The sequence below is a fragment of the Juglans microcarpa x Juglans regia genome, chromosome 1S (assembly GCF_004785595.1).
Source record: "Juglans microcarpa x Juglans regia isolate MS1-56 chromosome 1S, Jm3101_v1.0, whole genome shotgun sequence".
NCBI classification, from domain to species: Eukaryota; Viridiplantae; Streptophyta; class Magnoliopsida; order Fagales; family Juglandaceae; genus Juglans; species Juglans microcarpa x Juglans regia.
In genome coordinates, this window is record NC_054595.1 from 12475805 (window position 1) to 12500738 (window position 24934).

General features: G+C 35.2%; 3 protein-coding genes across 4 annotated transcripts in view; all 3 read left to right on the top strand.

Annotated features, from left to right (window-relative positions):
• The first annotated feature begins 1540 nt into the window (after nt 1–1540).
• LOC121247002 (RHOMBOID-like protein 13) lies at nt 1541–3219 on the top strand. Its single transcript, XM_041145333.1, has 2 exons — nt 1541–1642; nt 1762–3219. The coding sequence occupies exon 2, from the start codon at nt 2047–2049 to the stop codon at nt 2860–2862; it is 816 nt and encodes a 271-aa protein (XP_041001267.1). The 5' UTR covers nt 1541–1642; nt 1762–2046; the 3' UTR covers nt 2863–3219.
• A 2786-nt stretch (nt 3220–6005) lies between these two features.
• On the top strand, nt 6006–9158 carry LOC121247001 (protein STRICTOSIDINE SYNTHASE-LIKE 13). Its single transcript, XM_041145332.1, has 4 exons — nt 6006–6898; nt 7259–7543; nt 7882–8049; nt 8435–9158. The coding sequence occupies exons 1-4, from the start codon at nt 6522–6524 to the stop codon at nt 8841–8843; spliced, it is 1239 nt and encodes a 412-aa protein (XP_041001266.1). The 5' UTR covers nt 6006–6521; the 3' UTR covers nt 8844–9158.
• Nucleotides 9159–21902: 12744 nt separating this feature from the next.
• Nucleotides 21903–24934, top strand: part of LOC121246494 (electron transfer flavoprotein-ubiquinone oxidoreductase, mitochondrial) — a 30899-nt gene continuing 27867 nt past the window's right edge. For both annotated transcript variants that reach the window (XR_005937123.1, XM_041144671.1), the window contains exons 1-3: nt 21903–22514; nt 23867–23943; nt 24736–24842. Coding sequence is in view for 1 of the 2 variants with exons in the window: in XM_041144671.1 (XP_041000605.1) it covers nt 22049–22514; nt 23867–23943; nt 24736–24842 (650 nt within the window). In the remaining variant the exon portion in view is untranslated. The remainder of the gene's footprint in view (nt 22515–23866; nt 23944–24735; nt 24843–24934) is intronic.

Below are 24934 nucleotides of genomic sequence, written 5' to 3' on the forward strand. Positions count from 1 at the left end.
TCCAAGATCTTCTCGTTGGCCACACATACTATTCTTGTATCTTGGCTAAGCCAAAGACATCATTTAAAGTAGTTGGATTAAGCATAATCACTGGGAGCCTTACTTCATCCTTCAGGCCACTCAAAAAACAACTAAGCTTATTTTTTTTCAGAAACCCCTTTAATTCTATTTCAAAGTAACTCAAACTCTGCCTTGTAAGTAGTAACAGAATTAACTTGTTTTAAATGTGTTAATGCCTCCATTCGATCATCATAAGCTGATGATCCAAACCTCACTTGAACAGCTTGTGTAAATTCTTTCCAGGAATGAAAAGTGCCAGCTTCACTAGCATCTTGAAACCAAACAAGGGCTTCTTCTTCTATGTGAAATGAAGCCAAAAAAATTCTTTGTCCAAGAGGAATTTGATGATACAAAAAATACTGATTTGCCCTATATATTCATGCTGCTGGATTCTTGCCAAAAAATCTTGGAAAGTCAAGCTTAATACCTTGAGCAACATATCTATCACCCATGCCACGAGCGTGCACTTCATCATTATCACCTTCTCTATCTCCATGATGACTGTCTTGATTATTCCTTGCATTCTGTCCATTTCTTTCAGAATTGTTACAAGAAATTCTTGAAATCTGCTGCAAAAGATCCGAGAACCTTTTCTCTTGACTTTCCCTTTCCAATCTTGTTGTTTCTTGCTGTTGAAATAAAATGACAATTGTATCTTTTAACTGCTTTTGTTGTCTTTCTTGCTGCTGGCGAACTTGATTAACTGTATCCACAATCTGAGCATACGATCTTGTACCTTCTGCCATTAGTACTGACTGCTGATACCAACTGTAATGGACCCTTATTCTATAAATGGTTCTTTATTAGTGATGACTGCTTCGAGGGAGTCAGGCCTCTGGAAATATGATCACGAAGAGAGAGAGTAAAAGTGAGAGAGAGAGAGAGAGAGAGAGAAAGAAGGAAGAAGAGAATTAACACTTGAATACCAGAGTCGGCCTCCATCCCAACTCATGGCTACCTCTTTATACTGCCTCTGTGAAAATACAATGCATAGAAAAGATTAAACACGACTGCGTTTAATCTCCTAGAATGAATATTAAACGACACCACATACTAACTAATATAACTGTTAATACAAGTGCAAAACAATACCGTACTCAATCAACTCATTAAAAGAAATGACAGCGTATGTAAACTAATCACCATTGTCAATACAAGTGGGAGAACGACACCGTATTTAACTAATTCATTAAAAGAAAACGACACCATGTTAACAACTAACATATTTATCTATCCTTATGCACTTCACCTCCAATACAATAACCTTTCATTGTATTCCTTTCTACTTTCAAGCACAGAATAGGGAGGTAGAATGAGAGAAGAGAGAAAAAAGAAGCAAGTAATCTGGTGTGGATAGAAATTTATTGGATGTCTTACGCGGCAGAATTTTATTGGACTTTATTAAAAATGGTTTTTTACCCGTCCAAGAGCTTTTCCCTAATAAATTATGCGAGAAAATAGGGACATTTTAGTAATTTGCAACTTTCAACATTTAATTCATCGTTATTAACTTATCTGGTGTGCAGAAACTCCCAGAAGGTCTAGTGCCAACGAAAAGCTTGAATCGATTCGGAGCCAAAAGGTTAGCAGTTCCATCTCCAAAACTCTATTTCGTTCCAAATCTGATCCTGGATGCCCTCGTTCTTCTTCATTTACTATACTTCTCTCACACTGAGAAAATTTCTGAATTCTTATATGTAGGCTTTTCTGCATTTCTGTACATCGAACATTTCTACTACTCCTTTATTGGGAAAAAATTCGGATTGGCTATCCAGAAACTAAGTTCTCAGATTGGTGCCTGTGTTGATTGGAATTGTGGGCTGTGTAGATTTTCCCCTTTTTAGGGGGGGTTTTCAGTTTTCTTGTTCGGGGTCTTTTAATTGCTGAATTCTTAGCTATTCTTGTAGAAATTGTAGTACTGACTTTTATGATCCTGTTCGAAGCACTCTAGAGAAAGAACAGATAAAGTAGAAGTGGTTGCTATACATGGGGAAGCCTTTATTCTATGAGATATTGGAAAAACCAGCCACAACTTGTATTATAGGCGTATGTAGTGCAATATGGTTTTACATACAGAAGAAAAACATCGGGTATTCACATGTGGGTTTTAGTTATGAAAACGCCATTGAAGGACACCATTGGCGGATAATAACTTCAACTTTTTCCCATATAAGTGTTCTTCATCTTGTTTTCAATATGAGTGCACTTTGGAGTCTGGGGATAGTGGAACAGTTGGGGAATATAGGCCTTGGTGTGGTTTATTACCTACATTACACGTTGGTCTTGGTCGTCTTATCGGGTGTGTTAGTTTTTGGGATGTACCATACGTTGATTCATAGATTCAAGCTTGAGCATTTCCGGAGAGTGACAGCTGTTGGATATTCTTGTGTTGTTTTTGGGTGGATGACAATTCTTTCTATGAAGCAACCCTCTTCAAAGTTGGATCTTTTTGGATTTCTTTCACTTCCCATTAGTTTCGCACCATTTGAGTCGCTCATTTTTACTTCACTTATAGTTCCACAAGCAAGTTTTCTTGGTCATTTATCAGGAATCATTGTTGGGTATGCCATTGGATGGGGTTTGATTAATGGGATGAACAATTACTGGGCGGTTACCATGTTGGGATGGATTGTGCTTGTGTTTGTGTTCAGTTTGAAGCGATCTGGTGCATATGATTTCAGCTTTTTCGAGATAGAATCTATCACAGATCCTTACCTGCCTTCTGTGCGGTTTCCGGCATCAGGTAATGGTAGAACCTTGCAGATGAGTGCATTGCCAGTTGGAGATGTTGAACTCGTGTAATTTCTATTCAGGATGCCACCTCTTTGCATGTGGGCTTGGCTGACTCAGGAGTTGTGTTATTGTATGATTTTGATGTGCCAAACTGGACAATTGCATGTGAAATGGCTATAATGCTCACGGGTCAGCAAATTATATATTGTTTTCTCATGGTAATGCAAGTTTTCAGGTGCAACTCTTGAACTCATTTAGGTGGCAGTGAATGTTGGTGCTACTCATTGCGTTATGGAGGTTTTCTGGTCATTGATGCTGACTAATAGAATATGTAATGGTTAATTTTCGGTGTAGCTTTTCTTAGTTGAATAGCTTCCACATACCATTGTTTTCTCTTGGTAATGAAAGTGAATTTGTTTAGGACAATGAACGTGCATTTCTGAGTATTTTTTTCTACGATTAAAAAGCCTGAAGGCAGACCTAGCCTTTTCTGTTCAACTACCTATTGCTTTTAATTTCATTTTTTCAGTCTGTATTTATTTAAATCGCGAGAAAAGAATCAATGTGTAGATTACCCCAAACTGTGAAAAAGCAAAAATCATTTTTTTGTTTTTCCCTTTATTTTGATTTGGATCTTTTAATTTCATTTTTTCTTCGTCTGGATTTATTCGATTTTTTCAGAGTCCTACTTGAAATGTATATGTATAAGATGAAATCATGAAAAATGAATCTGGTTATATGACAATGGGTCAATGAATCAATAGTCCCTCGTCTCCCTGGTTAAATAACTCTGCGGAATTGTGTGTTAAGACAATTTCTGGTACTTTATCCTTGAAGCACTTCTGTTGAAACTCAAAAAGTTAAGCTTTGGTTTGAAAATGGGGTTTGAGTTCCTGATTATGATCTTTTGAGTTGATAGTTGAAGTTCTACTTGGTATTGTAATTTGGTTAGACATAGTTTTTAAATCTATATCTTTTCTGGTATAGTAACCACCAAACAATAATGTTCCCCCTTCTTTATATATATATGTGTGTGTGTGTGTGTGTTTGTTCTCTGGAAATTTTCATGGTTGAATTGAATGTCTGATTGGTGACCTTGGGTTGATATTTGGATTCATGCTCCACAAAGAAGATTTCAAGGGATAGGTTAGTTAAATTATAAAACATCACGAGTGTTTCAGTGAACAATTCTGGCGCAAAATACATATGGAGTTGTTCTAGATTAACAGCAGCTTTGAACTATGAGCGTGCCTTCAGCCTCTTCTGTGAAGCCTGAATATTGTGGGATGGCTTGTTGCTCATAAAATACTAGAGGGATGCTTGGAGAATGAGATAGGATGTGAATTTTGTGAATAATAGTAAGATGGTTCGTGAAGAGTAGTGAGATAGTTTGAATTAAGTATTTATTGAATTTTGGGAAAGGAAAGAAAAAAAGTTGGAAAAAAAAATTATAAAGTTAAAATATTGTTAGAATATTATTTTTATTCCGAGATTCGAAAAAGTTAAATTGTTTTTTTATTTTTTGTTTGAAAGTTTGGGAAATTGTAATAATTAGTTTAGAAAAGTTGTGATGATATTAGTTTGAAAGTGATTGTATTTGAGTGATGTTTGAGAAAGAAATAAGAAGAAATCGAAAATTATTTCCAAACAACTCCTGAAGAGGTAGGTTTGGATGGTGAGATGATAATTTTTGGTTTTAGATGAAAGTTTAAAATATTATTATTGTTTTGGGATTTGAAAAAGTTGAATTGAGATTTGGAAAAGTTTAATTGTTTATTATATTTTGTTTGAGAATTTGAAAAAATTGTAATGATGTGATGATATGAGAATTTTGTGTCTCATTCCAGTTGCTAAACATTCGCGTTTGGAAACAGCCGGACTGACAAAAATGATCTTTGACTCCAAATATTTTAACAGGTCAAGAACTAACCTGACTTACATACTATTAGCATTATTGATTACACTCATCCCATGATATTCTTCCCCTTTTAATTTGTTTCTGTATTTTATTTATTTATTTATTTTAGAGTGCATGAAAAGCTCAATTTCTGCTTCCAAGAAGGTGAAAAAGTACCTGACCAACCACTCAAGGATAATTTGATGTTTTGACACACAAAATGCGAACAAACATAACATAGAGTTATTTTTTAGGCTTCAATTCAAAACTCACTTGAAAAGCTTTTCAAGGTTATTATAAAATAATAATAATAATAAAAGGACATGTCATATTCTCTCGTTGGCCATAGCACAAGGTTTCTAGCACGGTCATGGTAATCAGCACTTCAGCACCAATCTTGGTAATGGTGACCAACATTTTTTATTTTTTATTTTTTTTGGTTTTCTTTATTGAGGTGAAACGCAATCTTTGTGAGAAGTGGTAATATAAACAAACAAACCATCAGACCATTATTCGGAGTGTGAAAAACCTGTAAGGTAGTTGAAAATAATCGAGACAGATCAATGTGGGATTACAATGTAGGATCTCCCTCCCAAATGCTCTGCAACTCCCCTTCAAAATGACGCATTCTCTCACTCAGATAATAGATTACCCTTGACGAAGGAGAGAGAGAAGAGATAGAGTCAAAATCTTATCAGAAATGCTAAATTCACCGAAACTGTTCCGAAAGTGTGTCCCGAATCTTTTTTTTTTTTTTTTTTTTTACTTAATGATTAAAAAAATGTTTTTTAATGATGATGTGAATTTTTTTTATATTTTTAAAAATATTTATGATGATTAAAAAAACATGAAAATAAAGAAAATAAAAATAAAAAAATGAAATGTGCTTTTCGGACATACATTTTGGACAAATTTTCGGTAGGTGTAGTGTTACACAAATCTTATTGCGTTCTCTTTTTTTTAATTTTTTGTGATAGATGTATAAAATGAATCTAAAATATTTTATATATCTTTAAAAAAATTTAGACTTAATTAAAATAAACAAATTTCAAAAAACTAAATATTTTATTTTTTAATAGATCCCTTATATTATTCATGCTCGTTGCGCAAGTATGTCAATATTATATTAATAAATAAATATTAGATACCGTGTCATCGTTTTAAAGAAACTGATCGATAAGGATGATAATTTTTAGAGATCTATTATGCATCAACTACTATTCACTCTCACACTCCATATTTATAACTTTTTCATAGGGTATGAGGATGTTTTTCATAGGGTATGGGGTGGTGAATAGTAGCTAATGAGAAGAATTTTTCTAATTTTTAAGGCAAATGAAACACTAGTGGTGTACAAGTAGTCTTTAGAAAAAAGAAAAGAAAAAAAAAAAAGAACATGAATAGTGTAAATGAAAAGGGCTAGGTTTGGAGACGAAGAGTCCCGGTCATTATTCCGTTGAAGTCTTAAAATCTACGTCCTTCCTCATAAGAAACTGCCATGCCATCTGTATGTCTAGTGTAGAAAGGAAGAATGGCAACAATAGACAAGAACCAAAAGGTGGTTCATGTTTTGGTGATATTTTTCAAGATTCTGCTGAGCTGATATATATTTTAATTGATGCTAATTACTTTCTCGTGTATGTTTGTTTCCTTTAGAAAGAAAGAATGCCAGCAACATGGCCAACAATAGAAAACCTACTCCCAACCACAAAACCCATCACATATAATGCATGCTAGCTATCAACTTCTTACCGTATGAAATTATACCAAACTAAAGTACAATCTATCACCATAAAGACCTGGAATCTCATTTTCCAACATCCCGGCCAGTATGGAGAAGATCATCAAGAAAAACCCACTCAAAGATGAAGGATTACTTCAGCATCCAATCCTTTTTGTTCTTGTTTTGGCCTTGGGTTTTGTTATAATGGATCCTTTCAATATGGGTCCCCTAGGAAGCCATGAGTTTATGCCTGTGAAGCACTCAATTGCACCATACAAGCAAGTCATGGAGAATTGGCCTAGAGACAATCAAAGCCGGTTAGGACTAGGAAAATTGGTGTTTGAGAATGAAGTCTTCGGCCCTGAATCGTTAGAGTTCGACCACTTGGGGCGTGGCCCTTACACAGGATTGGCCGATGGACGTGTTGTTCGATGGATGGGTCAAAATGTTGGGTGGGAGACCTTTTCACTCGTGACACCAAATTGGTGAGTCTCATTCTTGTTTTACTATACATAGCATGTTTTACCAAAAAGAAAAAGATATTTCTAACTTGAATTGTATAATCGCCGTGTAGTTGTTTTGACAAAGTGAATAAAATATGAGATCTACGTGAAAAATATTAATTTTTTAATAGTAGACTCCATTCTTTTTCAAAATAATTACGCAGCGTTTATACACTTCACGATTATATATGAAATTACTTAATAGAGACCCGTTAAAAAAATATCGACTTATTTATAATGAGTAATATTTTTATCAAAAGATTTGCATCCTCAAAGCTTGTACAAATTATTTTTTTATAATTGATTGGCCTTGGTAAATGCTAATTATGTGGCCCTTAAAAGGTCAGAGAAGCTTTGTGCTAAAGGCGTCGATTCAACCACATCTAAGCAATGGAAGCATGAGAAAAGGTGTGGCCGTCCCCTAGGCCTAAGGTTCGATAAAGAAAGTGGAGATTTGTACATAGCCGATGCTTATCATGGCCTTATGGTTGTTGGGCCTGAAGGAGGACTTGCAAGATCTCTGGCAACTCAGATAGAAGGGAAGCCCATAATGTTTGCTAATGACCTTGACATTCATAAAAACGGTTCCATCTTCTTCACAGACACTAGCAAAAGATACGACAGAGTGTAAGTTTACAAGTGCATATATATATATATATATATATATATATATATATATATGTAGAAAAGATATTTATAATTGTAAATTAAGCAATCGCTGCGTAATCTTTTTAAAAAAAGTAAATAACACGTGAGACTCACATGAAAAAAAATTATTTTTTTAATAATAGACTCTTCTTTTTCAAAACAATTACGTGAGATTTACGCACTTCGCAGTTATATATAAAATTACTCTTCTTATTAATTGTAAAAGCTTTGATATGCCAGAAAGAAGGAAGCATATTGCCAAAAGCTTTCTGATGGATTTATGTCTTTTATATCTTTTTTTTTATAATTTTTGGCAGGAACCACTTCTTTATATTGTTGGAAGGAGAAGCCACTGGTAGGCTTCTCAGATATGACCCTCCAACTAAAACAACTCATGTTGTCTTAGAGGGGTTGGCTTTTCCAAACGGAGTACAATTATCCAAGGACCAGACCTTCCTCCTCTTTACTGAAACTACCAACTGCAGGTACTTATCCCTTTCCTCTTAATCCATCCCATTTAAGGCTAGTCTACATAGAGTCTTTATTTGGAGACGGTAAATCCATACAATTATATTTAAAAAAAATTTAAAATTAGAATAATATTCTTTCTAAAATGATATTTTTTTCTCTTTTTTCTCCATTCATCAATGAGATTGTGCACTATCTTACAGAAAGCCTATAGCCTTCCAGCCGAATGGCACCACCACCCATGATTCTTAGGGATCATTGGGTCCATGCTTTGGGGGTTCAAACCCCCAGCCACTACTAGAACTGATGTCCCTAAAAGAAAGTACCTAGCAAAAGAAATACTATCTCACAGAAAAGCAATTATTATATGTACTTGATTATAAATTCATGGCATTGTGACAGGCTAACAAAATACTGGTTGGAAGGTCCAAAATCTGGAACCACAGAAGTGGTTGCTGACTTGCCGGGTTTCCCAGACAATGTAAGAATAAATGAGAAAGGTCAATTCTGGGTAGCAATAGATTGCTGCCGAACTTCTGCACAAGAAGTTCTCTCACACAATCCTTGGATACGAAGTGTCTACTTCCGGCTGCCAATTCGGATGAGCATCTTAGCTCGATTGATGGGGATGAGAATGTACACAGTGATCTCACTCTTCAATGAGAAAGGAGAGATTTTGGAAGTTCTTGAGGATCGAAAGGGTGATGTCATGAAACTAGTTAGTGAAGTAAGGGAAGTAAATGGAAAGCTATGGATTGGCACTGTGGCTCACAACCACATTGCCACCCTCGCTTACCCCTTGACTAATTAAGGCCTTAACTTCAATTTGATGAAAGGGGTCATTGGTGTTTGTATTTATTGTTTAGATATTAGATGTTTGACTTGATTTATGATTCGGGTAACAATATTGGTGGTTAAATGACAAGCATGGGCTCTTATATTTGTAGCTTTTCGGCCTAGCCCCAACATTTTATATTGATTCTATGGTCAAAATGTGTTGAATTATGAAGCACTACTTGACAAATGCCAGCCGCCACGGCGCAGCCCAGAACAGCTAGTCATGAATGCCCTCGCTCTATGCTTTGCAGGAGTTAGTTATTCAAGAAGACAAAGGCATCGTTTAAATTGAAAACTTACATCAACTTATCTCATTTTATCATTATAATTTTCTCAAATTCTTACACAAAATATAATAAACAATTTAACTTTTTCAAATCCCAAAACAACTTTTCTCACAAAAAATATAATAAACAATTCAATTTTTATTGTACTATTCACAAACTATCTTAACTCATCTCAACTCATCTATGAATCCAAACCACTCCTAATGATTTAAATAGGCCTTTGTTTCCAAGAGCCTTCAATCTTCTCCATATCCTAGTCCTAACTAATGATTTAACTAATGACCTCATCATCCTTAGTCCTAACCCTACTTAACCCTTCTTAACTTCAAGACCATGAATTAGGACCCCAATGAGGTCATACCTTTCCAACATTTTACATTCAACATCATGGTCTTACACCTCCCTTGCATCTTTTTACATATATCACACTCCATTTCTAATTCACTTTAACATCCAAAGCATTACTCCAGCTTTATAACTTAATCCCACTACACCATGAGTTCCGTGCTACAAATACAATACCCTTCTTCCATACATACACAATTCAATCGAACACTTCCTGACATTCTCAACTCAAGTCTCATTCACTTCTTTGCATAGAAACGTATAACACAATCCAAACCAAACATACATGTACAATGTACAACCAACCAAAAATACATATGTGCTCTACTCATTTATCACCTAAGATCAACATACAATCCATCAAAGCACACATTTGGTCTTACAAGCTTCATCCACTCACAACACATTCAATATATAAAAATCTGTCCAACATAGTTACTCTATGTTATCATGCATTTTCAATCCATAAACCACTTCAAATAAGCATACCTTGTCCAATTCTAACATAGAAATTAATACACGTGCATATATTCAATTTATCATCCATTTAGACTCAATATACAATTCGTCAAACACTTATTATATAAATCTCCATGCCATCAATTTATTGCACATTTAAACTCAATATACCAAGCGGCCAATTTACATATCTTTGAAAGCTCAAACACAACCACCTCTCTTAGTTTATGAAATAGAATACCGCATCATTCAGCCACATACATATATTAGCCCATAAAAGAGATATATTCTAGGGTGATGCTATTGCGCTGCCCAGCTTTTATTGTTGGGCATGCCCTCTAGTGCAATCAGCTTTGTTTTCAAATATTTTTTTAACATTTTCTCAACATTTGAAAAAAAATACACAAATTCACTAAAGGTAATTTTTTTAGAGATTTTAAAAAAATAAAAATACATTTGCAATCAAATCCAGGTGGAAAGTAGCATTTTCCAAAGAGATATGAAGGGTTACCTAGTGTTATTCTAAGAGTTGAGTGTGCAATGGTGGCTGAACAATTTTTACACATGCATAGAACATAACCAAAGCGTAGCCAAGCTACTGATTTGGTGGCTTATACAAAATAGAAAAGTAAAAGGGAAAGAGGTGCCAAGAATATAGGACTATGTCTTGAAGCTAAAAGCTTGATGTTTAGTTCCATTCAATAATATAAAAACCAGCTTACCAACCCTTTTCCACTTATTAACGTGTGCACCATAGTCTCCCTTTTAGCATGGTCGTACACATACTCTGGCTCCCCTCGCCACATTGTAGGTAACGACCGCGGGTATAACTTCGTAACAAGCGACACGTGGCTTCATGTCCCGTCCTTGATCGCGGCATCCTCTAGCCTCTGCCAGTTGAGAGCTCACAACTTCAACCCTTACCATCTCGCTCAAGCCTACCATTGCCTGGGACAACCTAAGAGACGTCACTCAATTCTTAGACACTCTTGAGTAGCCAAAGAAGCTCACACACCCACATACTACTTTTATAACAGGAAAATAAGAATTTATTTAAAGGATAAGATATAAAAAAAAAAAAAAAAAAAATTTAAGCAAAAATGGCCAATAATTCATAGTGATATATTATGCATGTCGAAAAATATCAAAAATAGGACGATAACATAGTAAATCATAGCATGGTATACTCATAATCATTAACCATCATTGTTAGCATTGTCGCAAAGAAGAATCTACCTTAGTAGTGAGTTATCACTAAACCGATTATTGCTGGTCTGATCTTCCTTGGCTTGGTGAATACTCTAGAGTCCAAATATGTGAAAGTATGAGCTCAGTTTGTGGAGTTAGGGTTCCACTTTCTCTTTGAAGATTAGAACAAGAGAGAGAATGAGAGAGAGAGAGAGAGTGAGAGAGAGAGAGTGTGTGTGAGTTTATGAATTTTCAGAGATCTTAGTGCATGAGATTTAAGATTGAAGATACGGTGCTTTTATATTGAGAAATTTGCCTCTCATGGGCCACACAATTCTCGACATAGGTTGGCTAGTGAATCGGCAAGCATCCACTATCCAAGTGTACATCGAATGGAAGGGGTGACAGGGATGGAAGGGATGTGCTCTGTGTGTCTCAAAAGTTTGACCAAGGAGATAGGAATCTCAGCCTACAATTTGTGAATGTCGCCCATTTGGTCGAAAGCTTCTACGCAGGGTTCGTGATCCATCTATCATACTTGTGTTTACTTTGTCTAGAAACATCATTGTTTGAGTCTGGGAGTGCAGTTTTTCATGAGACCACCCTCTTATTTTCTAAGCACTCCTGAATTCCTTCCATCTATGCCTTACTTACTTTTGAACTTCGCATCTTAGCCCAGATTATGGGGCAAGGAACATATCTCAGTATCTGCATTCTACTTAATCTCGCTTGTGATATATGTTTTCAAATTCTAGCTTACTTACTCTTTGCTCACCCTGTTATCTTTGTTCACTTTCGTACTTGCTCATCTTGCCCATCGCCCATCTAGCCTTTGCTCACCCGGTGCTAATTTCGTATTCCTTTTGGTTGTCCAAATTGATGCTTTACTTCATTCCTTGTTATTCGTTTATGATCATTTGTCCACCCAAGGTTGTGCTTGCTAAGTCTGGTCCGCTTAAGACGTTTGCCCACCTTGACCAATTGATAGGGTATTTCCTTGTGCCCAAGATTGTGAGTCTTTGCTTAGCCACACTTGCCCGTTTGCAGGGAATTCCTACCTGTGAAATGTGCATCCTCACTCGTTATATTATGTACATGACCTGATGTTTACTTTACATTTGGATTGGTTAGTCGTTATCAGAGTAACCCAAAACTTTTTCATCGGCAAAAAGTTAAAATTATTTTTTGATACCTTTGTGAGACAACATATTTCGTTCTTTACTATTAGGGTGGATACATGAGACTAAAGAGTTACAGCGATACTGATTGGGCTAGTGATAAAGATTAGGTAAATTGTCAATCCATTCTCAAAATAATGTCGAATCCTAGCAGGTTGAACTATGAGGTCTACTTCCAACACTCTTCATCCCAATTCTAAGGGATAACCCATGTCAACTATTGTACACACTACCACCTCCCTAGTCAGCAGAGCCACTGCCACAACCTAGGATAAACCCAAGTCAAACAAAGTGCATGCATAGTACTCGTATTGTTTGACTCTCCTTGATATGATCCAATATTCTGAATCTTAATGATGCACTTACTTCATATGATGCAAAAATTCTCAATTAAATCGAGTTCATACTTGTGATGACTCTTGCTTCTTGGGTCTCTGGGGTCTCCTCATCGGTCTCTCCAGGAGTCAAGGCATACACACGCACTTGTGCTGATTGCATTTGACCCGATCTCCCTCAAGCTAGGTAGTCCTGCCTCCTTGGGCTGTTTTGGCCAATTAGCATGGTCGCTAGATTGTGATGCTCGCATTTAACAATAGAGGATACTTCCACTAGCATTTGGAAATCTTGTATCTGCAGGCAGGCTACTTGGGAACGTATTTGCAATTGCAATCCATATTGAAAATGCTTCATGCGCATCTCCTTTATGGAGATATGATGCAAGGCAAACTTTCCTAGCTCCATAAACTTAGCAACAAACTGTTTGACAACCATGCCACCTTGAATCAGACAAGCAAATTTCCTAGCCTTCTACTACTTTATGACGGCAGGGAACAAACTCCTTAAATCTCTACTAGGTCACAAACTTCATCAATCTTAACTCCATTATCATCAACTAGCTCTTTTTATCCCACTAGACTGTAGTTTTCCCTTGCAACAGGTAACTGGCATAAATCACCTCGGAAGGCCCTCTCAAGATCCTTGATCCATTTTCCAGCTTTCATGGGTCCTACTTTTTTGAAAAATCTTGGGTACTAATAGGCCAAGAACTGCTCATATAAATAGCCTCTTTGCTCAATGCGTTGGTGGAGAGTTTGCTACTGTTGCAGTGTTGTTACAAGAGCTCTTACTGCTATTGCAGCATCTCCACTATTCGATTTATTGCTTGGGCCATTGTTTAGTTTCCATCATTATGAGGCTAACTCTCATCATGCACATCTTCCGGTCATTCGTTTTAAGGGACGCTTGGTCGTACTATGATGTCTTTCCTGCCAAAGATCCAAGCCCCATCACTTTTGGTTGTTCGCGAAACTACCAAGATTCAACCTATAGATTAAAGCCTAGCTCTGGTACTATACTTAGGTGACTTATGGATTTACCTAAAACAGTAAAATCTTTGATATCATCAAGTTTTTTATGCTATCGGCCCTCGCTTATGATTTGGCAGAAGTCTCTAACATTGGGATGCACATCGTACGAGTTACACTCCTTTCGTACTTTGGTACTTTGTGTGCTCGTATGTGTGGCAAACATACGTAAAATTAATCATAGCGGAAAAATTTGAAATATAGTAAAGGGCACGGGATAGAAGGAAAGTATTTTAAGTGAAGTGCAGCTCTATTTCTAAGTTTAGTTGCTTATGTATTATATAAAGAATGACGTTAAGGTTATGTGTATGCATGTAGGTTGTCATCTGACACGCACATGAATGAACTGCATAATATAAAAGTAGCATGAAGTCTAGATAAGTATTACGTCCATACTCTTCTAGAGTTTTCTAAAATATACGAAAATGAAAATGAAATGATTTTCCTTTATGATGCTTTACGAAATGACACGAAAGATGTTTTATGAAAAGCGTGCTAAGTGTTCAAATGTATACGTATGTATGGCCCTCCTTGGCAATCCTTTTTTACGCAACCAAAGTATTAATTGTATGCATGTGAATGTATGGCTATATGCAATATCTATTATATGTATTTTCCATGAAAAGAGATGTTGAGGCTTATGCCTCGTTCTTTACTTTAAACGATGCGAAGAAACTGTTTTAAAAGGTCCCTATGAACTGATGCTTTAAAAATGTCATGAACTGATGCTTTAAATGATGTCATGAAAGATGATATTTAAGCCAATGCTCTTAAATGACGTTTTTCCATGAATGAACTATTAAATGAAAATGACTAAAAAAGAAAGGACTGAAAAGACTGAACTGAATGAAATGATTGAATGTTTAATGTATGAAAATACGTAACAGCTATATGAATGAATGAAAAGGGTACCAATAGAATGGGTAGATTGCAATGTCGGGTAAGTAGAACTGGTGGTGCACCCAGTGCTGCCCCTAACGGAAAAGGGATTCCCAACCCGTGGCCATGGGTGGAGTCTGGGTCCAAAAGACCGCTAACTCCAACACACAGGGCGTAACAGTGTGTACCGGCCAATGAAAGTGATAAGAAAGAATGTATGAATGCATCGCATTCTTTAGAAAATGAAGGCACTGACGGGAGATACGTTTTACGGAAGGAAAACCCATTTTTAAAAAAAAACCTGGCCTATTGATGTTTCCAAATGAACGCATGTATGCATGTATGTATAGTATATATGGAATGATGAATGCATGGCTGAAAACCTATGTTATTATATTTTAACTATATGATGTAATGCTTACAAGTCATCGACTCAATTTAGTTTTTATGTATGCCCCTTCCTCCCATAGGAACTGAATGAGTAGTATGCGTCAAGACGGACATAGCCCATGGGGTAGAGCACGGAAGTCTAGGCATGAGAGTTTAATTGTATGAGATGCCTTTTTATCTTAAGATTAATGTTTTCCGCTGTAAACCTCTTTTATTCTCAAAGAAAATTTTATTTTATAACGTAGATTCTTGCACCCTGGGTATGTAAGCAAAAAGTTTTAAATCGAACGGTAATTCTCGTCGTCTTTTCTAAAATCATTTTATAAATAGTCCCACCACAAGGACGAGCATTATGTGTATTGACTACGTCTATTGACAGAATAACATAAATATGGCCAAGTTAATGTGAGGTAAAGATGTCGACCTACAAATCTTCTATAAACTGTAGGATTTGGCAGCAAGTCTCCCACATCCTTACTCAAATTAATATTTTGTTCTATAGGAAAAGCAACAAGTTTAGAAGCAAGTAAACTAGCATCTTAAAAAATCTCCAAAAAATATTTTCTTTGACATAAAGAAATACCAGCAGGAGACCGAGCCACTTTCAAACCAAGGAAATATTTGAGCTTACATAGGTCCTTAAGCTTAAACTTCTCATCAAGCAAAGACTTAAAAAACTCAACATATTTTATATCATTACTAGCAATGAGAATATAATCAACATAGACAAGAAGGGCAATAAAAGATGAACACTCAGTCTTAGTAAGAAGAGAGTAATTAGATTTAGATTGTTGAAAATCCATACATACTGAGTATAGAAGTTGAAAACTTGGAGAACCACTCTTGTGAGGCTTGTTTCAAGCCATAGAGTGATTTATTCAACTTGCAAACTTGAGACCCCCTTAACATGAAAGCCATGAGGTAAAACCATGTACACTTCTTCAAATAAGTTCTCATGCAAAAATGTATTATTTACATCAAATTGTGTAAGATGTCAACTTTTCACAACAACAATGGCCAAAAGAGTTCTAACAGTAGCCATTTTAGCAATAAGCGAAAAAATTTCAGAATGATTTAATCCTTCAGTTTGGGTGTAACCCTTGGCAATCAACCTTGCCTTATTTCTTTCAATTGAACCATCAGCACGATAGTTAATCTTATAAACCCATTCGCAGCCAATAGGCTTCTTACTAAGAGGTAAAGAAGTAATAGTCTATGTATTATTAATTTCTAAGGTTGCAATCTCAGTTGACATGGCATCTCTCCAATGAGAGTGCTTGACAGTTTAATGATAGAACTTAGGTTCAGTATCGGTAGAAATGGACATGACAAAAGATTTATGTGAAGGAGAAAGATTAGTATAAGATAGAAAATTGAAAATATCGCATTTAGGAGATGAAGACAAAACAGAAAAAGAACTTGATGAATTAGAAATTATTGAAAGATCTGATGTAGAGTGCATAGAAAAGGGATTGCAATGAAAATTCTGCAAATAACTAGGTACCTTTCTAATTCTAGAATATCTTTTAGGAATATCAGAAGGTAATAGAACGGTGACAGAAGGCAATGGGAAAGAAGAATCAATAGAGGGTGAAGAGACATTTGAATGAGAAGGTGAAGAATCAACAAAAGGTGAAGAGACATTTGAATGAGAAGGTGAAGAATCAATAGAAGGTGAATAGAGGTTAAGAAATGAATCGACAGAAGATGTTGTTGAAGGCACAATTAAAGAATCTAAAAGTTGAACATTCAACTGGAAAAATTGAAGAAAAATCAGTGGTGTTTTGAGAAATAAAAGGAAAAATGTATTCATGAAAAACAACATTTCTTGAGATGAAAGATTGATTAGTTTTTAAATCAAGAAGTTTGTAACCTCTTATGCCAAAATGATAACTAAGAAAAATACAAGTTCAAGCTCTAAGATTAAACTTGGTTCAAGATTTTTGTAGAGTTGAAGCAAAACAAAGACAATCAAAAGTTCTTATATGAGCATAAGAGGGAGAAAATTTGAACAAAAACTCAAAGGGAGATTTATGTTTTAAAAGAGGAGTAGGAAGCCTATTAATGAGATAAGTTGTTGTTAAAACATCATCACCCCAAAAATTAATAGGCATATGAGATTGAATCATCATTGTTCTAACTACATTAAGAATGTGCTAATGCTTTCTCTCTACAATAGAGTTTTGTTGAGGAGTCTCAATACAACTATGTTGATGTATGTTGCCTTTAGAATGCAAAAAAGGAGCAAAAGAAAATTCAGTGCCATGATCAGTGCAAAGTGATTTTATTTTTAAATGAAATTGTGTTTTAACCATTTTATAAGACTAAGAATATGTGAAACTTCAAGTTGAATCATCAACAATAGTCAGAAAATATTTGTAACCATCAACAATAGGTATAGAATATGGTCCCCAAACATCACAATGAACAAGATCAAAAGGGGTAGCAAACAAATGAACATTATTAGGAAAATGTAACTTCCTTTGTTTAGCCAAAAGACAAATCATGCAAGGATTACATGGAACAATCAATTTAGGAACAAAATTATTCACAAATAACATCCTGAAATTAGAAGGATGACCAAGCCTATTATACCAAAGCTCATAATTAGAGCATTTGGAGGAAATGAAACAAACATGTGAAGATATTCAGATGTTCAGAATATCTGAACAAGATATTCAGAAATAGATACAGAGCCAATATGTGTAACTGACACAGATTGGCCATTATGAAGCTTCATAGAAGCATTAACAGAACTGGTAATGAAAGTAAAACAATCAATAGAAGGAATCATATGATCAGTGACTCCAGTATTAAGAATCCAAGAATTTGAATTAAATATACAGGCTGAGCACACAAAAAATAAAAAATAAAAAAAATAGAATGTGTATTATTTCGAGGAAAAATAATATCAGAAAATTATTTGAAACAACTGCATTGACAGCAGAATGAACTTCATAAGCAAATTTAGAATAATGAAGCAGATTTAAAAACTGTTGATACTGAGCCTTAGTCAATGAAAAAGGAGAAACAACTAAGGAATTGCTATCACTGAGGACAACATTATTAGCCATAGACTGTTGCCTTTGTTTCAGTTTGTAGCATGGGGAAAGCCATGCAACTTGTAATATTTTTTAATCACATGACCAGTAATTCCACAATGTTGACAAACTGGTCTATCCTTCTTAGAAAAAGATTTAATAGATTTGGTTCCATCATTTTGAGAAGCAAAAACATGTGAGTCAATAGGGGCAAAGAAACAGAAGATATTTCTCGTTGTTGTTCCGCTTGTAAAAGAAGAGAAAAAACTTTATTAAGAAGAGACAGAGGCTCCATAAGTAGAGTTTGTGCACGAGCAGGTGCAAATGATTTATTCAATCCCATCAAAAATTGTAAAACACGTTCTTGTTGATTATAACAGTTCAACTTTTGTACAACTCCATAAGAACAAGTAGAAAAGACTTGTAATTAGTAAGTTCATCTCAAAGGCCCTTAAGACGAGTAAATTAATTACTCACCGAAAGAGAACCTTGAGAGAGAGAGGAAATCGATTATGTAACTAAAAAATGTGAAGTTCATTTTTCTGAGAAAATCATTCCTTAAGATCAGACCAAATCTCACAAGCAGTTGTAATATACAAGATACTAGAAGAAATTTCAGGAGAAACAGAATTTAAGATCCAAGATATCACCATATTGTTACATCGGAGCCATGGAGAAAAAAAGAGAATCTATTGAATCCGAAGGTTTAGTAATGGATCCATCAACGAATCCAAGCTTATTCTTCACCAAGAGCCGTAGACATCAAACGAGACCAGACATGATAGTTCTCATCGAGAAGAGGCTACGTAACCAAGAGAACACCATGACTGTCACTAGGATGAAGAAAATAAGGAGAAGTGGCATCATCGGAGATGGATTTGTGAGACGGCGCCATATAAGCAATGAAAAAGGACGTCTGATACCATGTAAAATGTAAACCCTAGCAGAGCATAGGAAGGGTGAAAACCCTAGCAAACCAAAGAACGAGAGAGAGATGGCAAATCTTCTGGAAGAACTGAAACAAAAATTATTATTGTAAAGTGTATTTACATCCGTGCACAGTAGTAGTATTTATAGTAATACATGAAGAAATAAAAACATGTGACTAACATGTGATACAAAGATGAATAAAATGAATAATAGAATAAAAGAATAAATTTAAATCCTAATAATAAGAAAATAATTAAAAAAAACTAAATGAAAATAAAAAACCACGCTTTACGTTCAAACTATTAGTCTATTTTTAAATATAAATATCCGACTACCAAAATATAATTTTCACCTCCAAATTTGAATATAAACTTATATTTTTTTCAGATCTATCGTTGAATAAACAAAAATAAAAAATGTTGTAAGAGAGAAATGATTTATAAAGAAAGGAAAATTGTAAAAGCAAAAAAAAAAAAAAAAAAAAAAAAAAAAAAATTATTAAACAAAAAATGAGATGAAGTATAATTTTTTCAAACAAAAAAATTAATGCGAGTAAAGGCAATATGGATTATTTATTTATTTTTATATAGGAGAGGTGGGTTTCAAATTCAAAATATGAGAATGAGTAACGAATGATTCATAATATTCTTCAGAAAACCTATATGGATTTGATTGTCTTGGTTCGCAGTTGTCTGTCCAAATAAATTTAGAGGTGTACACTACAATTAGGGGTGTAAATTCAAACTGAAAAATCGGTCTGGACCGGGCCGATTTTACCGGTTTTGAACCGGTCCGGTCCGGGACCGGTTCTTAAAATGTGAAAACTGGCTGGAACTAGTCCGGTTCCGGTTTTAAGATTTTTCGGACTGGACCAGTTGATAAAATATATATAAAAAATAATATTTGTATATATAAGTTTTATACAAAATATTATATATATATTAATATATATAAGTTTTATATATAATGTATAATTATAAATTTATATGTGAAATTTTTATATATAATATATATAATTATATATATTCATATATCAAATAATTTCATATTATAATTTATAAATTATTACATAAAATATCAATACTAATATATAAGTTTATAACTAATACTAATAGTCTAATATAGACTATAGACTATAGTTATACTTATAATTAATACTAATATAGACTTTTTTTAGTAAAGTAGTTTTTTGAAAAACAGTTTTTACTAAAACAGATTTTAGTTAATCAGATTTTTTGTAGTAAAACAAATTTTTTATTGAATTAGTTTTTGGTAAAGTAGATTTTTTTAGTAAAAGTTAAAACAGATTTTTTTAACAAAACTATAAAACAGATTTTTTTACATCAGTTTTTTTTTTAAACAAATTTTTAATGACAAACTGTGAAACTTACATTTAAAAAAAATCGAAAAACAGGTTTAGGAGGGTAACCGGTGCGTAATCAATTTTGAAAAATATAAAATCGATACATATCGATTTGGTTTTAAATTTTGTCCAAAATCAGATCGGACCGGACCGGTTTGACTCCTAACTACAATTATTCTTATCTCACTATATTATTATTATTTTCTTAATTATTTATTCGATAGCACCAGGTATCCGTCAGTAAGGCTGTTCATTCGGGCCAGGTTTTTTTCCAGCCCGGTCCAGAATCCGGATAACCGGTTACGGGTTCTGGCCCGGATTTAATCTGGCCCGGTACCGGCATAACAATATCCAGATACATCCAGGCCAGATACCGGGTTTTAAATCCGAAACCCGGCTTTAAATCTGGTACCCGGATTTTTTTCCTTGTCTTTCAATCCGCAAACAAAAAGCAATTCCAGACCTTCTGTATTAGTTCAAAATTTCGAACAAACACATAAAACCACGTACATGTTTATGTCTTCCTTCTCTCGACTTAGGTTGTTCGTTTCCTCCATTAAAACGCCAATAAAAGCATTTCGTCTCTCCTCTCATTGGAATCTCAAGTTCATCAACAATGGCAGAGACCAACGGCTCGAATCTCGTGCTTCAGTCTCTCTTCCACGCCCTCGACCCCATATCTCTCATCCGCTCTCAGAGTTTAGACTCTAATCAACCCGTTGAAAGGTTTTTTAATGTGTACGAGTTTTGCAGAGTCAAAGATCTAAGACAGGAAGATGAAGAACTCGGTCTCGGATCACAACTTCTACATTGACAGCGACGAAGAAGTGGATGCCGGGAAAGAATTTGACAAAGGTGAAAGACAACAACGATGGAAATGCAAACATGAGACAAGTGCTTACGTCTCCCTTTTCAGTGCAACAGAGAACGTGGCTTTAGGTTATGCAGCTTCTGCTTGCAGTGCCTTTTCAGTGCAGCAATAGATGATAGAGATGGCTCAAATGGGGCTTTTATGTGTTTTAATTGTTTTATCCCAACTCCCAAGACTCTACCGAGTTCGCAAGGTTTTAGTTGCTTTATCCCAAGTTCCAAGATCCTTCCGAGTTCCCGAAGGCTAACCTTACATTTCTACATGCTGCTTTGTCTTAGATATAGTAATTAGGGTGTGGCTACTATGCGGCCCCATTTTGACCGTTGGACATACCGCTCAGCGTAAATTTTTTTTTCTCTTTTTTTTTTCACATTTTTTTAACATATTTAAATACATTTAAAAAATAAAAAAAATACACCAATACACTTAAAAAAAAAAAAGAATTTTGACTAGCAGTCAAATGGAGGTGTCAAGTTAGGGAGGTAAAGTAGACTTTCTCTAATAATTATAGTTCGTCTCTTCTTCTCTTTTTTTTGCTATTACTTAAAAAAAAAAAATTCGGGTTTAATCCGGAACCCGAAATCTGGGTTTTTAAAAACCCGATTCATCCGGGTTTCGGCCCGGGTCTAACCCTGGCTAATCTGATCCGGATTTCGGCCTGGACTTAAAACCCAAGTTTCAGTCTGGATATTCCCAAGTCCTCGGGTCAGAACCCGGATAAACAGTGCTATCCGTCATACCGGTAATTTTCCTATTCAATAGCGTACGCAACGGCGCCTCTCCGAACACACTCGTATCGTTGTTTGTATCATTTGTTCATGCATGATAGAACAAGCTCCGGACAGATTGCCGATGACTGATTTCTCCTAGTCCTTCTCACAACCATGCTCAGGCTTCTCTCAATCTCCTCCAAATCCAGCTCTCTACGAAAGCCAAACTCGTCGTTCTCCTACACATCCAGCTACTTGCATACGCATCTTTGCAATTCAGCGAGGCCAACTTCTTCCCCTCAATCCACTTCTTGTATCTCGACAAACCCGTCGGAGTCTCTTATAAACCATTCCAGTTTCGCAAATCTAACCAGGCCTCCAAATGGATATTGGCTGAATTGTGCCAATTTGAGGATCTTTGAGAGAAATGGAGGTGGAGGTGGGTTTTTGAGTGTTCATGGTTCTGTTGGTCGATTGAGGAGCTTCAGTAGTGAATCGGACCGGGAGTCTATGGAGTACGATGTTGTTATTGTTGGGGCAGGACCGGCCGGGTTATCAGCGGCTATACGTTTGAAGCAAATGTGCTCTGAAAAGGGTGTTGATTTGTCGGTGTGTGTAGTTGAAAAGGGTCCTGAAGTAGGTATTTTACACGTCACTTTGATTGGCTTTGAATGGGTTGGCTTTGTTTAGCCTCAGTTATCATCTAGTTAGTCACCTTGTTCCGAAAATGGAAATATACAAGTTAATGGAACGTAGCAGTTTAAATGCTTTTGATTAAGTTGTCCAAAAAACTTCGAATGAGTTCATTTTTTTCTGTTCTTTCCTTCACCCGATTTTTATATTTTTCAGAATATTCTTTCGTGATTTGAATCATTAGTCTCTTCGTGTATCTTTAGACTTGTGCTCTAATGCTATCCAACAATACAAAAGGAAAAGGATGTGATTCAAATACTATTTGGTATCTTGGAGGAAACCTTACTGTCACTTGTCACTTGCATCTCATGTTAGGGTGCTGGCTCTAATTTACATCTGCTTCCGGTGCGCGAGTTTCCATCTTAGCCTTCACTGTCCAAGATCCCTACCGCACCATTTGTGATTGGTCTGATTATCTGTGTATTGTCTTGTAATCTAAGAACGTTGATAGTATAATTCACGGAGTGATCTCTACAGTGTGTAATCACCACTTGTTCCAAAAGATTAAATTGATGGAAAGAAGTAGATTTAATTATATAAACATACCCTTAATACTCTCCCTTATGTGCGGGCTAGACTTCCCTCCAATAACTGGGCCTAACACTTGAAATATTTAATTAAATGAATAAATTGTAGAGTTAAGGTTCGAACTCAAAACCTGACTCTAATACCATTGAAATCACTATTTGTTCCAAAAGCTTAAACTAATGGGAAGAGAGAGATTTAATTATGTGAATTATATCCTTAATATAGTGGATACGGAACACAGCTGTTAATGCTGTAAGATTTGCAAAGTTTATACGTAGATAAAAATGAAGTTATAAATGGATGCATTTTTGAAAAGTTGGAGATGGCACTAGTTGCAGACAGTATGAGAAAAAAATCCATTAGAGATGTTACTTCGCAGGTGATCACATGTGATATATTGAGGGGGAGGTTCTGCCTAGCTGCAAGAAAGACAAAAATAAAGCATGAATTATTCTAGACAATGATTTAGAAGAGATTTGTTGATAGAATTGCCTGACAAAGAAAGCTTTTGTCTTTTAGGTTGTCTCTCACATAGATCAGACAATTTTTCTTATAAATATTTGGTTATGAATTAGAGTTTAGCATTTTTTTTTCTGTTAACTTCTGAAACTCATGAAGTATGACAGCATAACTAATGCATGATGCATAAATGAGTTTAATCAGAATCTCTTCTTTCCAATACTTCAACAGTGACTTGTTCATCTTTCTTATGAGGTCAATGCCCTTAAACATTTCTTGCTCACAGCATTTTTCATTTCCATGTTATACTAGGCGCTCACATCCTTTCTGGGAATGTTTTTGAACCCCGGGCACTAGATGAACTTCTTCCACAGTGGAAACAAGAAGAGGTACCTCTTTCTTTTCTCTCTAGTTTTACTTCAACTTGTTTTTTCCCTTTTTGTATATTGATGGCTGTATCAGTCTTTTAAAACATAGGTTATGCATAGCAACTCACTGAATTTACTTTAGGGAGATAGGGCCAATCTGCTATATACCAACTATTGCTCATGTTACCTACATGGGATTTGGTATATCATCTATGTGGGCCCATTGAACAAAAAAAAAAAGTGTTTTTTCATGTGGAATTCAGAATGAAACATGTTCCAGTGGCCCTGGAGCCTAATGGTGGTTCTCCTCCTATGAAAGATGGAGTCCTGGGGTTCCACTCTCCATGGGCTGGATTATGGTTAGCCTTTTCATGCTATCATTTGGAAGGGAAAACTGAAAAAATTAAGAAAAAAGGTAAAATCCTCCTTTCATGTTCTGAACTCCATTGCAAATGTCAATGTCAAAGTCTTCCTTATAATAAATATATATCCAGAAAAAAAAAAAAAATTTCTACAATAATATTTAAAGTCGTGTTTATATATAAAATTTGGAAAAAGTTACTGTTATATAATTTGATCTAGTGATAGCTCCTTTTTGATCCAAGTTCAGAAGTGTTATCCTATACCTGCATGTTTTCGTCGTGTACTCTGGTTCTGTGAAATAGGTAAAATGATTAAATGAGGAAGGAAAGTGGTTTATCTGCTAATAATTAAACACAAGGAACAAATCATTGGCTGAAGTAATGTTTAAATTTACTTCACTTTTTCTTCTATTTAATTTTAATCTATGTTCTCTACCAAATTTACCTGCAGGCACCAATAAATGTTCCAGTTTCTTCTGACAAGTTTTGGTATCTTACAAAGAATCGTGCAATTTCACTTCCTTGTCCTTTTAATAACAAAGGGAACTATGTTATAAGGTAGTTATATATAATGTGCTTGTATAATGCATGGGCCAGTTATTTAGAAACATTTGTTTTAAGCCGAACACAGTATTCTTTTGGCTGGTTAA